Source organism: Alosa sapidissima, chromosome 9 (genome assembly GCF_018492685.1).
Source record: "Alosa sapidissima isolate fAloSap1 chromosome 9, fAloSap1.pri, whole genome shotgun sequence".
NCBI classification, from domain to species: domain Eukaryota; kingdom Metazoa; phylum Chordata; class Actinopteri; order Clupeiformes; family Clupeidae; genus Alosa; species Alosa sapidissima.
Window position 1 is genome coordinate 945,043 of NC_055965.1, and position 15,088 is coordinate 960,130.

Genomic DNA, 15,088 nt, shown 5'->3' on the forward strand with positions numbered 1-15,088 from the left:
AACAATGATAATGGTTTTATATATCCATAAAGATACATTTCTGGAACTATCTTAGACTGTTTTGTTTTGGGGGTTTTTACGAGGGGGGTGGGGGGTTGGTTGGTCATGCTTTTTTGTCTCTTTTTTCACCTCACATGTGTTTGCATCACTGCCAAGGAACTGGGACAGTGTATTTTCATATAAAGAACATTTTTGTGTGAATAGGGTGAGCCCTGGATGGCAGAGGTGGTGGCAAAATGTAATATAAATGATATTTACTGTGGGGGCGTGGGCTTCGATAATCTCACTCCTTTTTGACCATACCTCTGTTTGCATCCCTGATGATGAAACAAAGAAGAATAATGAAGGATTTAAAGATTATCATGTACATTCCATATTATTATTAACATATTCAGAGAATCCAGAGACCTTTTTCTGTAAAGGCAATCATTGTATGGGCTCTGGAAAACTTCGAGTCCTATGGGTAGACCAATCAAAATGTGCAATTCTTTTTGGAAATCATGGACTCCTGGGCTAAAGAGGAGAGGGACAATTCAACTATCCAATGTATCCAACTTGTTATAGTGCTCAGTTCAAAACCCAGCCTCCATGACTGTGTGTAGGTGTGTTAGTGCTTATGGCATGGGTATTTTGCACATCTGGCAAGTCACAATCAATTCTGAATTATGTACACAGGTTTTGAGCAACACATACTGTTATCCAAACCATGTAATTTCAGAGAAGACGTTGACTATTATAGGAAAACAATGCCAAAATTAATTCTGCACATATTTAAACCGTATTTCTCCTAAAAGGGAAGAGTCCAGGTGCTAAAATGGCTTGTCTGCAATCCAGACCTGTCAAATTGGGTGCATCATGATTAAGAAGACCCCAAATGAAATCCTAAATCAGGCAGGAATGAGACCACATTTCATTTTCAAAACTCTATCAACTGGTCTCCTCAGTTCTTAAACATTTACAGAATGTTGTTAATTGAAGAGCTAAAGCAACACAGTGGTAAAAATGCCCATCCCAACTTTTTTGAGACGTGTTGCTGGCATACAATTCAAAACATATTTTTTCAAAACAACATTTTTCTCCTTCAGCAGATATGTTGTCTTTGAACTATTCTCAGTTAAATATAGGGTCGTCATGATTTGTAAATCATAGCATTCTTTTTATTCACATATAAAGCGTCCCATCTTTTTTCAGAATTCAGGTTGTACCATCAAAGGCAGTCAATGCTGTGTCAAGAGTAAGACTGGATATCTAGCATTTTAGATTCTTCCAGATATCTAGAAAGCATGCTACAAGGAGCTATAGCCAATGATGGTTTAAGATATAGACAGATGAAGAGCAATGCCTCAAAACCGAAGATGAAATTACAAGAAAAATATACTAGCTCTCCATTGACTTAAAATGATAAGGAGATACCATCACCCATAATTGTCTGCTAAAAAGTGAAACATGAAGCAGGAAACACCATCAAAAAGAATCTGTTTCTATAGACCCCTGAAGTTCGCCTACAAAAATGCTGTCGTCTTTGCTCATATAAGGAGATCCGTTATCTTGCAATTTTTCCTATTTGAAAATAACATGGTTATTATGTTATTAAAAAGAGCATCCCAGAGGGCCTGTGATTATCACACCTTTTACACTCTCGCGGGGACGAAGAAATCTGAAATGCAGATGCTTTGCCCTACACACTTTTGTCATCTGCCTTTAAGTGGGTTCTGTGATCTTTGGTACGTTAAGACAGTGAACTTTGATTTTTGCTACCCTAGATCTAACTTGCAGTGCAACTTGCAATAGGTAGTTAGCTTCGACCAACACATAGATCTCCTTATTTTGGCAAAGATGGCAGCTTTGGGTGCAGGGGTGGAGTGGGGCACTAAAATCCACCGGGAAAATTCTGACGGCTCTGGCCCCCCCTCCCCCCTCCCAACACACCCCTATGTCAATTTAAAATACTAATAGGCTACGTATAGGCTACATTTGGAGAAAGGAACTATGGATTGTGCTAATGCAATACAACAAGCCAATCAACCACAAACCAGGCACTTTCAATAAATGTGTAAGGAACTAGATATTTAAGTGCAGTATAACAGCTTTGTGGGTGGATGGAAATTTCAAGCATCATGCAAGGACATATGCTTGGGTATCATAGCACTCCAATAGTTGCCTGTATAAATAAAAAAAAATGCCTAGCCTACAGACAATGTCAACCTAATAACACAGGTAATTAAATAATTGAAAAACCAGGCACTTTGAATAGGTTTGTAGAGAACGATTAAAGTAGGCCTATATAGGCTTACATATAGACAGTTCCAACGAGTTCCACAAACCATTTATCAGCCTAAGTGGCCCATTAATTAGTCATAGGCTAGGCCTAGGCTACATATCAACATAAGACTACCCCTACACCCCTCACCATTACAACAGATCAAGTGACAGTCCAACTAAAGAAATTGCGCAGCAATAAAGCAGCGGGGCCTGACAGACTGTCCATGGCTACTCAAGGCCTGTGCTGCTGAACTGGAGGAGCCACTGAAGCACATCTTCAATTTGAGCCTACGCCTTGGACAAGTTCCAACACTGTGGAAGACATCATGTCTTACTCCTGTCCCTAAGAAGCCACACCCTAGTGAGCTTAATGACTACAGACCTGTCGCTCTTACATCACATGTGATGAAGGCAATGGAGCGATTGGTCTTAGGTATGCTCAGACCCCAGGTACGCCATGCACGAGACCCGTTACAGTTTGCATACCAGGAGAAAGTGGGCGTGGACGATGCCATCACTTATCTTCTACACAGGACACATTCTCACCTAGACAAGGGGAAAAGTGCTGTGAGAATCATGTTCTTTGATTTCTCAAGTGTTTTTAACACCATCCAGCCCCTCAGATTGGGAGACAAGCTCTTGCAGATGGGTGTGGACGCTCACCTGGTAACCTGGATTACAGATTACCTGACCGAGCGACCACAGTTCGTCAGACTGAAGAACTGTCTCTCTGACACTGTGATCAGCAGCACCGGAGTGCCACAGGGAACTGTGCTCTCTCCAGTTTCTGTTCACCCTGTACACATCTGACTTCTGCTACAACACCGAGTCATGCCACTTGCAGAAGTTTTCTGATGATACTGCAATTGTGGGGTGTATCAGGAACGGGCAGGAGGAGGAATACAGGAGCCTGGTGGAGGACTTTGTGCAATGGTGCAAACTCAATCATCTTCAATTTAACACTTCAAAGACCAAGGAGATGGTGGTGGATTTCCGCAGGTCTAAGCCCACTCTGCTACCAGTCCACATTGATGGGGTCAATGTGGAGGTGGTTAGCACCTACAAGTATCTGGGTCTCCACCTGGACAATAAACTGGACTGGTCAGCCAACACTGATGCACTCTACAAGAAAGGGCAGAGCAGGCTGTACTTCCTGAGGAGGCTGCGGTCCTTCAATGTGTGCAGCAAGCTCCTCAGGATGTTCTACCAGTCTGTTGTTGCCAGCGTCCTCTTCTATGCAGTAGTATGTTGGGGAGGAAGCACAAGGAAGAAGGATGCGGGGCGAATTGACAGGCTGGTAAGGAAAGCTGGCTCTGTAGTGGGAGCTGAACTGGAGTGCATCACTTCACTATCTGACAAAAGGACCCTGAACAAACATCTTGGACAATGAGTGTCACCCACTCCACAGCACTATTGTTAAGCAGAAGAGTCTGATCAGCTGGAGAGTTCGCTCACTGCCTTGCACAACAGACAGACTGAGAAAGTCATTTGTCCCCAGGGCCATTGAACTGTTCAATGGGAAGAGGAGAGATAGACTTCTCTGCATAGTCTGTCTGCCTCTTCACCCCCTCCATGTTTGGATACTGTCTGTCCACTAGCCACTTTTACCACTGTCTTTCTGCCTCACTGTTTGCGTGCTATATTGGCACATATGCATAACCCCTCCCTCCATGCCACAGCCGAACTGTGGCCACACTTATACCTTTTCTTAAAATAGTTAAATATATAGATATATAGACTTTACTTTACTTTATTTCTGCATTGTTGCACTGTTAAACTTACTCATTTGCACTATCACCATTGCACTATCACCATGACACTCATTCACACAGAGCACCTTACCTTACCTTACCTTACTATGCACAGAGAATCACAGGCTCAGTCCCTGCCTCAGTCATTGCAAGCGCCTCTGATTGATTAATCACCACTATGTGGATACTGTTTTTAGAATTGATTTAGATTAAGTGTTAGTTAGTATAATTTGTATTTTAGTATATTTAGCATATTCTTTATCTCCTACTGTCCTTATTGTTTAGTGGTGTTTTTATATTATATACTTTAATTACTCTTTCTGCTGTTGAAGAATGTGTTTGTGTTGTCTGTATGCTGAGACCTTGAATTTCCCCTGGGGATCAATAAAGTATCTATCTATCTATCTAAGACTAGCTTCTGCTAGTTTCTGCCTAGCAGTAACGTCAATGCTTTAGCTCCGCTAACCTTTCTCTCTGCCTTCCATCCATGTGTATAACAGCAAGCAACCACGCAAATACGTCGACTGTCAAAAATCCTAGTAGTTTTCCTCAAACTTGATCACTTGTAGGGTCATGCCATTAGACGAGGGGCCGCTCATTTATCCCCCTACATTTCTGTAAATAGACTTGACCTGCAATCGGTTCATTCGATAAACCAGAAACACATTCCCCATTCCCAGGAGGCTTTGCTCCATTCTAGCCTAGGCCTGCGTTAATTTAAGAACAAACAAACAAATTAAATTGTCTTTTTTTTGTGACCATGAAAGTTCTGTAACACCTGAATAAGACAAAAATGAATTAAGATAAACATGAAGGCCTACACAAAAATCAGCATGGGAGAGATGAGTGTGCAGGGTAACCATGAATGACATAGAAATTGAGCTAGTGGTATAAATATTGGTTGGACTTCTCCAAATTGTGAAGTAGATCTCAGAGATTTTCGCAGAAAATTCGAAATGCATTTCTCATGTACGACTCACGGCCGCGGTAAAAGCTCTATGGGCCGGCCGACCGGGAAAACTTCCGACCGTCCCGATTGCCACTCCGCCCCTGTTTGGGTGCTTTTTGTTGGTGAACTTCAGAGATCTATTGGCAGTTTAAATACTGTTAAGATGGGTTAGGTCACTAGCCATGCCACTACCATTGGCTAACTAGTTAAAAGGTGCACCTGTCTTGAAAAAAGAAGGAGCTCAATTAGTTTTGGCAGGCTCTGCGAGAGCTGAGGCCTGGTGCCCCTTGTGTTGCCACCATGACCGTTTGTGGATTATGAGTTTTGGTTTTGGATTCCACCATCAAACCAAAAACAAAGCCTGAACTACAAGAAATCAATGCTTGGGCTGGCCATAGGGTTATCAGGACACTGGGCAGGTAGTATGAGGATGCTGCAGGGATGTCGACCGGTCTGTTGCTTCTGCCAAGTTGACACACACGCACACATTCATCTTGGTTAGAACCTACTTCCAAGTGGTGCATCACATGTAGGGCTAGCGTGCAGGGTAGCTGTTCTCCTGTGTTCTCTTTCACGTTGCGAGTTCCGGAAGGCTTTAGCTTAGTTTAAAACAGTGGTGTTAGCATAGTGGTTAAGGAGCTGGGCTAGGATGTAGTAGCCTGAAAAGTTGTGGGTTCAATTCCTGGCTTCCACCGTTGTGCCCTTGAGCAAGGCACTTAACCCCCAAGTTGCTCCTGGGACAATGACCCTTGTAATATAATTGACCTATGTAAGTCGCTTTGGATAGAAACGTATGCTAAATGAATAAATGTAAATGTAATACAGAAGCTGGAACTTGAACTAGGCTACAGAAATGGTGTAAAGACGGATCACTTACTACTGTTTTTTTATGTTCTGCAACTAAACGGACAATGGGCCCTATTTGACGGTCTGTTCCTATGTTCTGAAGCGTACTGTATAGTTTAAGCGCATTTCCAGTCCTCTTTTGATATTTTGATGAAGGAATAAATGATGAGACATTTGGCGCATGGTTCCAAAGGGGTGGTTGTTATGTTTCTTAATCATGGGTATGTTTTAGGTGTAACATTCATTAAACCGCGGTGCAGTGGTAGTTTAGTGGTTAAGGAGCTGGGCTAGCGTGCAGTAACCTGAGACCTGTGGATTCAACCAACTTCTACCACTGTACCCTTGAGCAAGGTACTTAACCCCAAGTGGCTCCGGGGACTAGTATTGTCACGATACCAAAATGTATGTTTCGATACCAAGTCAAGAATTGCGCTTTCGATACTTCTTCAATACTTTTTAAAACATTTATTTGATTTGGGGGTCTCCACCACCTTGAAGTCATCAGTAATACTGAATATACTGATCATTCACACCAGTGTCCATCCTAGATTCTCCTTGGCTCTCTACACCATAGGTTCCCAAAAACTGGGTCGCAGGAGATTTTATTTGGGTCGTCAGCATAGCCTAGTGACAACTTATGTTGTGTAATGGGCCTAGCTTGTACCTTATATAGCTTAGGAAAGCTAACAGTTTTCTATTAGGGTCTAGATCTAGTTTGTTAACAGTCAAGGTTTTGTCATAACTCCCTCCCTAACTCCTTTTTGCATTTAGAATAGCAACAGGGGGGGGCGAAAACTTCGTAGAGGGGACGCCAGAGCGTGGATATCTCACTCGCAAAATGAAACAATATCTCTGTCGGGCGCCTACCATGGACCTTGCAAAATGCAAGGGGACATGAATCAGCCTATATTTGCATGAACAATAACGGACAACAGCTCTTCAACTTGGCCTGTTAAAATCTAAAAAGTATAATTTTAAATTGTAAAAAACATCCATAGACCAGGACATAAGGTTATTACATTGCGTCATAGGCTGCAGATACCAGCAGTTTCAATTGTAGATAGGCTCTAAAATGAATAGCAGTCTCCTCACATTCCTTCTTATTTCGGACAACAGTGCATTAGACATTTAAACCATCTCGCGAACTTCAGCCTACTAGGCTCCAGTATGGCGCATTATCGATCATCTTTCGGCTAATTCGCAAAAGCCTCTTGATCTGATATTTATTCCTTTCATATTCTTGCAACATAAACACAACAGCAGTAAATAGGCTACAATATAACGACTTCAGTTATTTGCTGTTACATCGGAATTGTCCACAGTGTTATGGATCCATTTGTCTGCAACGCAACATAGGCTACAACAACATCTATCTTTAGAAACACAGGAGCAGCTTATGCTGAAGAGTGATGACTGCGTAGCATGCCAGAATATCCCCAAACTCTTGGATGTACATTAAAATTGATCTTTTCGGTAGGCTAGTCATTTTGTGAGTGTAATTGAGATTGCAGAATTGTGGGAAAACTGAGGAGTCAGTACATCACCAAACCCTAATAGTAGTGGGCCAGACCTAGTAGGCGCTAGATATCTATCCAACCACTTAGATATGGCATGGTTATAGAAAAGTTTGAGAACCTGTGGCCTAAAACATTGACGTTTTGGGCAATATTGGTGGTTGCATTTTAGATCTGAAGTGAATTGGGTCACGATAGTCTGTCATTTTTAAAAAAGTGGGTCCCCAGAAAAAACGTTTGGGAAACACTACTCTACACACACACAAACACACGAAAAATGATGGCTTGTCATATGTTTCTATTTCATATATTTTGAAATTCATATAAAGTGTATTTAGTTAATAATGTATAGTATTTTGTAAGATGCATAATTACTAGTAGTTAAACATATTTAGTCATTTGAATATTTTATATTGATCTTTAAACTATTACAAGTAGGCATATCTTTAATGTTGTGTGTAGGTGTAATTGAGTGCCTGTCACTTTAAGAAATACGTGAGTAATTAGCCTTCAGTTTAATGGTTTAGTCTAGTGAATAAAAGTTGCGCATAGTACATAAGGATATGTGGATGCAATTCATTATGTTTTCTATGTCATTAGATTAAATAAATGTTCAAAAAACAAACAAGTCGAAGAAAATCTTTCTGGGATCATAGAAGAGATAAGTGTCTTGTAATGTTTTGCAATGTTCCTAGTTTGCATTAATGATTTTAGTGAGCTATACTGACAGACGTGACCTGAGCTAGCGGGATAGTTAGCAAGGAGCTCTGGCCATGGTTGCGTAGCCTATTTCTAAATTACATTAAACCCAAATAGTAGACCTACAGTAAATTACCTAAATCCCACAGCCTACTGTAGGTAGGTTAGCAACACAAACTTGAGAGATGCAAGTGAGCAAATCAACTTGATATTTTCCTATTAGTATGTGTTACCATAGCATCACTTAAACTAGCAGCCACGTCTCGCTGTTTATGGCACAACAGCAGCACATACATGTGTGAGGAGAAAAGACGTACAGCCACAGGCTAGTATCGATACTAATAAAATTAGGCATCGTGACATATTTAATTCCAGGGTATTACGATACTTTTGCAGTATCGGTGCACCGTGCAACACTACCGGGGACAATGTAATCCCTTGTAATATAGTTGACGTGTAAGTCACTTTGGACAACAGTGTCTGCTAAACGTATTAAATAAATTGTATTTTGGCGACGAGTGAGCGCATCTGTGCAGAAGAAATCTACTTGCACGTGAGACTGTGTACGCAACAGCAGGATTCCACTAAAGCTTGCTTTGCTAAAACGCATTTGTGTGACCAGCAAAACTCGCATCTACACTCGTTGAGTATTTGAACTTGTAGGCGCCAACAAGTCCCTTTGATTTGCGTGCTATTTAACTATGCTCCTCTGAGGATTGTCTAGTATCACTATGTGACAAAACACTATATATTGCCTTTAAAGTAAGCGGTGCGACTACTTTTAACATTATACTTCATGACCAAATAAAGTTGAAAAATGTTGATGTTTATGTGTCGTTATTTCTAAACTATAATAGCATTTCATGCTGACCTGTATTATGTTTATGTTGATGGAATTTTTCTAGGGCTGTCAAACTATTGTTTTTTAATCGCGATTTAATGCTGTGAATCGCTATAGTTAATCGCAATTAATTGCACATTTTATCACAGGATTAAAAATCTATTACTTTGCATTTCTGAACTTCCCGGAAGTCCATATTAGTAATATAAAGCAATGTTTACCAGTGTATCTCGATTGGGAATCAAATGAAAGCAAAGAAAGGTACTTTATTAACTTAACTTTTAAGATGTATTTGATTATTTAAATGTTTAAATATGCAAATATGTGCAGCAACACAATGTATTCTTCAGAAATATAGCTGATTATAAATTGAAATAACCTGAATGCTACAGCAGAAGTTAATGCACAAAATTATAAAGGTACGACGGAGTATTAGGGCCACGCATGAAGAAAAAAAAATATTTTTGCCATGATATTAAACTCGACATGTTGACGTACATACATACATAGTTGCTGTACCCACCCCCACAAGAAACTGAAATGAATAGAGCAAATCAATAATAATTAGAAAATATAATTCCGAGGAATTACCCGTGCATGAAAATGCAAAACATATGATGTAAAATATACAGTGTTAAAACAGATAATGTAGAAATAGTTACAATGGTTTTGCTTAGGTAGACATGGTTGTTGCAATGCTAAATAAAGCTGTTTCTATGATGGTTGCTAGGGTAATCATGTTGCTATGGAAACGGACATAGATGCTTTATTTCAATGGTTGCTAGGTTGGTTGCTAGGTAGGTGGTGGTTTAATATAGTTGGCTGGAGGCATAGTTGATGATAACTGACAGTTGGAATGGCTGAGTAGTTAAATAGTTGGATAGTTTAAATAGTTCAATCATTTAAGAGTGAATTATTGTAATGATGACTTTTATTTTGAAACAGTTGTAGGCAGAGGAAACAGTTGGCGGGAGTCAGAGTTGATCGACAGTTGGAATGGCCGAACAGTTAGTTGGATAGTTTAAATTGTTAAAATATTTAATGGGAAATTATTGTAGTGAGGACCTTTATTTTGAATAGTTGTGGGCAGAGGAAACAGTTGGCGGGAGTCATAGTTGATGACAACTGAGATTTGCAATGGCTGAAAAGTTAAATAGTTGAGTAGTGTAAATGGTTACATTATTTAAGGACTTTTATTTTGAAACAGTTGTGGGCAGAGGAAACAGGTGAACAGGATCTGTAGTCTTAAGAGAGTCAAATTGTATGCTTAAAGCCTGAGAAAGTAGATAGTTTAAAAGTTGAATGTAGATAATGTAATGGATGTTGATAGATAGTTTAATGGGTGGATGAGTGAATGGTTTGAAGAGGATAGAAAGTTAGATGGAATGTGCCTTATCCTTGTAGAATGGAGAGATATAGAGAGAGTTGGCACAGTTGAGCACCTGTTGATACAGGTGCAAATCAGTTTAATTAGCCCATTGTGATGTCATAGTGCCAATGCAAAGAAAATAAGCTTGTGTTTTGTTAATGTCTCAAAAAGTATTAAGTTTACAGAAACGAAAAATATATTGCACAGGTGTCCTTTTCAAAACCTACGTTACAAAGTTTGAACAAAGTTTCTACGTTAAACGGTTGAAGCTGAATTGGACACATACAATTTTGTTTAGAAGAAGAATAATTCTTGAATTTCCCCTTGGGGATCAATAAAGTATCTCTATCTATCTATCTATCTATCTAATAAGAAGATGACTTAATAGAACAGTGCATTTGCACTGTAATAACTAGATGTACTGCAAAGAGGTACAAAATATGACCGCCGGTCAGTCCTGCACATTCTCTCTGCAAAAATAAATCACGCTTGTCAATGTGTCTCCATCCCCAATTTTTGTGTATGTAAATGATAGGGGTGGCACGGTTAACAAAACCCATGGTTTGGTTCGTATCACGGTTTTAGGGTCAGGGTTTTTGGTTCTGTACGGTTCTTGTTATTTTTCCTTTTAATCTTAACACTTGAAATACCATACTTCAGCATATGATGTATAGCTTAATTATCCACCATTTAGGCTACAGTATGAGAGTGGTTGCTAGGTTGACATTATGGCAGTTGTTGCTAGGGTAGACAGGGTGGTTGCTATGATGGTTGCTATGGTAATCATGTTGGTTGCTATGGTGAGGTTGACATCATGGTAGAGGTTGCTAAGTTGTTGCTAGGGTAATTGAGATTGTTGCTAGGGTAGATAATGGCTCTGTTCGAAACTGTAAAAACTGCTGCCTTTAAAGATATCTAACTGGGGAACGAGGCAGCAAGTGCAGTTCAAAACTGAAAAAAAACTCTTTTTGATGCCTTCTAAGATATCTTAAAATTACCCAAATAATGGTTGTTTCTGAATGCAGCATCGATACATCCTCCATGCTCCCTACTACCCAAAATCCTTTGCAGCAATGTCTGAAACAGCTGTGAAAAGTAAACAAAGATGGCAGATGACATCGGTAATGGCTGCTGAATCTGTTGTAATGTGATTTCTTTGACATTATTTTGCTTAGATTTGTCAATGCCTAGCAAGAAATAAACACTGTACTATCCAATTAGACCATTGTTGTAACCATTGATAGCGTTTGGTCTGATATGTGCCTTAATCTTGGCATCATCCAAGGATATATCCCTCCCATTCCTATAATGCAAGTAACCCTTATGTATGCCTCATCATTCAGTTGAATAATAACTAGAAAATTTGGACATAAATACATAAATCCTTTCTTTCTAAATCCTTCCTGTTTTAATGATATTTATACATAATAAGGTTGTGACTTTCTTCTGTTTTAAATAAATCATGCTTTATTAGCCTGCCTTTATTTTGACATTAAGTGCTAATTAAACATGTAACAGAGTATGCATAACTCAAATGGACGTAAACAAACTTGCATGCTAATGGGAGAATACAGCTCATTAAGGTTGTACTAAATTGCAGCTGATGCTATGCTAACTGCTAAATGCTAACATCTGCAAACATTCTCTAGGTGCTTTCCAAAGTATTGCAGCTGGCCAGGAGTCAAATCTCATGGGGTTTCGTCTTGCCAGCGCAGAGAAAACGACTGTCCTCCAACAACAATGTCAAGAAGAAAAATTAAAGGCAACGTTTTTTGCTAGCTATAGGAACCCCCTTTTATGACTTTATATACATATTATACACACATAATACATGCACTTTTTGCTTCATTACCTATTGGTTGTAACACCATGCTGATTTGATGATCACTGTACACTGATTGAATTGAATTCCATTTTATTGCATTGCATCATAACATATGAATACGTCTCAAGGCGCTTTACAGAGCCCAACTTGAACTTGAACAGCACATGTTGGATGCAGATCAGCACTTTGGACCCCCCCCCCCCCCCGCCCTAATACTCATTCTGAATTATGATTTTGTTTTCTGTGGATGGCTGTGCTTACTTTGACTGACATCTGTTGGATTTTTATGAAGACCATCTCCCCTCCACTTTTCACAACACACTTTTTTTTCTCCATTGGAGTTGAAGCCACTTTAATTAGATGGAGCATAAATTCAAGACAGATGTAAACAAAGGCTTCACTGGGCAGGTGTGGCAGCACACAAGTCCTGCTCACTTTTTGTAGTACCAAAGTTTACATACTGATTACTAAACCTTATTTTGTACATGCTCCACTCGCCCCAGGTAGATGAAAAGGCGTTTGTATGTAATTATAATGGCAGTTGTGAACTCAGCAATGCCATTACCTGTTCCACTACACCATCATTATTGGAGCTAAGTTGTCTTAAAGCGAGTCGACACACTACCAGTGGAAGGCTGCCCACGATCATCCACATTCAGATTTTGAGATTTGATTATTCACATTCATATTTTCTCTGTGATGCTAAACACTTAAAAAAAGCATAATCTGACTTGTCTTAATGTTGTGCACTGTTCAGTATACACTACAAACACAAGAACATTTATGATGGCCATTTTTTTTTTTTTTTTGCATTATGCACTGTTATGTATTACTATGACATGTCATCGACAATTCCATCCAATTCCACCATGACCAATACGGTGTTAAGGGTTTCCTTTCTTCTTTTTTAAAATAACTCATCACAACTGAGGTCACATGTTATGAGTTGTAAATGTATATTTATAAAATTTTCTGTATTTTTTTTTCATAGCTTAAAGAACAGTGGTTTTCTGTAGGTCTAATTGCAGTTTGTGTGAAGAATGCATTGCGTCTGGTGTACATTTCTGAACATTGTTTTATTTGCCTCGAGCATCAAACTATTCCACCCATGCTCACCAAGCAAATGGAATGTTTATAATTCCTCTTTTTTGTTGCATTGTACAGTTACTTCTGTAATTTATTTTTGAATACTGGAAAAAATAAAACCGCTATACATAAAGTATGCTTGATTTGTTGTTTCTGCTATAAAAATAAGAATAATGCTAAATAAGAATTCCCAATGCATTGATATTATGGAATTAATAGCTATTCTAAGGATTTTTAGCTTTATTCAATTTTTTAAAACACTGTCACAAATAGCCTACCTCATAACATTTTAGTGATTATCTAACAGTCAGAATAATAGCAGTCATCCACAACCTTGCAATAAATATGGCAGGATTAGACATCCCCTCCTTCATTGTAACTGGGTTTCCTAACTATCACACCATGGAAATGCTGTTGCACACATCACAGGTATTGATTAACCCATAAAATCTCATCTCTGTTCTGCATAATTTTGAATTTTTAGGAGCCCATTAGCCCGTCTCTGACAATGCATCTCACAGACTCGTCATATAACAACACTTTTGGCATTTCATAAGCTGACAGAATTTCTACCTCAGGTTTGTGGCATAGGAAATTCAGGCAGTCAGATTACACTTTTTTTCACTGCAGTTCCAATACTCGGCCATGGCTTTTTATTGATTTGTTGTGAATTATGCAAACCTCATATGCACATGTTAACAGGTTTAAAACCTAATATTCACCAATAGTCTTAAATCAGCCACATTGGATATTTTGTGACGTTACCTTATGTTGATGCTCGACTTTGAAAACTGAGATTGAGTGCGGACTTTAAGGACTGCATGCTTATTGAACAAATATGAATGAATCTGAGGTATGTTCGACTGAAGGCCACAGTAACAGTAGGCCCATGCCATGCTTAAGACTCTGTGAACTTAGATTTTCAGGTCTTATGGAAAACCAAATTCATCCCAGCCTAAATTCATGAGACATGGGGCATGGAACTGGACTGAGTTTTTGTAATCCCACATTTGATACAACAGTCCTTTTCACACTAGTCTATCATACAACTCCATTCTATTCTTGCCTATGCTTGTTTTGCATCCACTGGATCGAAGCAATTCATTTTGTAATGTAATCTTTCATACGTAATAATTTGGTCCATTGAAAATGCTAACATTTTGCATATTGTACAACGGCCTTTATTCCCTCTTGTGTTGGGGCAGAGGGGGCCACTGTGACTTTTCATACAGTCGTTGGGCCTCATTCATCAATATCCTCCTAAAGTGTTTTCTTACATTTGTTCTTATGAAATGTCCTATGAAAATTATATAAAATTCACAGACTTAAACCTCAGAATTGTTCAGAGCTTTGTTCTCATCATGCTGTGCCCTATTTCTTCTTAAGTTGAAAGCATGAGTGTGGTGTAAATTAGCATACAGTAGTTAAACAGTCAGTCCCCATAAAAGGGCATGAGACTGCAGGGCTGTTACACATAAATTGAAAGAGAAGTTGAGTAAACCTAATGAAAATCTTGTGAAGGTGGTGAAGCAGCTGAGAAATAGCCCTCCAATCGTCTTAGCCCAAACCCAATTTAAGTTCAACCTAAGATCTCAAAATACTTCCTTTTTTTCCTCCATCTATTCTTATCTTGCTTTATTTCTCCTTAAAGGAACCGTATGTAGGATTTTGGCCAAAACTGGTACTACAATCACTTTCAAAATACTGTAGAGCGGTGTACACCGCATATGTGGTAACTAGAGCAGAGCTGGCAACCCAGATGCCGAAACACTACTGACTTTGTGATTACTAGATAGGTGGAGGGTGGCGGATCAGGATAAGAATTACATTTCTTACATACGGTTCCTTTAATGTTTCCCTAGGAGAAACGTGAGATCTCATGAGCTGAAGACGTAGAAAACCTTTGGGTTGTATCTTAGATTAATATGTTTCCTAGACTCATTAAC

General features: G+C 39.2%; 1 protein-coding gene across 2 annotated transcripts in view; it reads left to right on the plus strand.

Annotated features, from left to right (window-relative positions):
- The window catches only part of LOC121718135 (atlastin-2-like), a 45,925-nt gene extending 32,650 nt beyond the window's left edge, over positions 1 to 13,275 (plus strand). For both annotated transcript variants that reach the window (XM_042102978.1, XM_042102979.1), the window contains one exon: positions 11,881 to 13,275. In XM_042102978.1, coding sequence (XP_041958912.1) covers positions 11,881 to 11,991 — 111 coding nt within the window. In that variant the 3' untranslated portion in view covers positions 11,992 to 13,275. The remainder of the gene's footprint in view (positions 1 to 11,880) is intronic.
- The last annotated feature ends 1,813 nt before the right edge of the window (positions 13,276 to 15,088 follow it).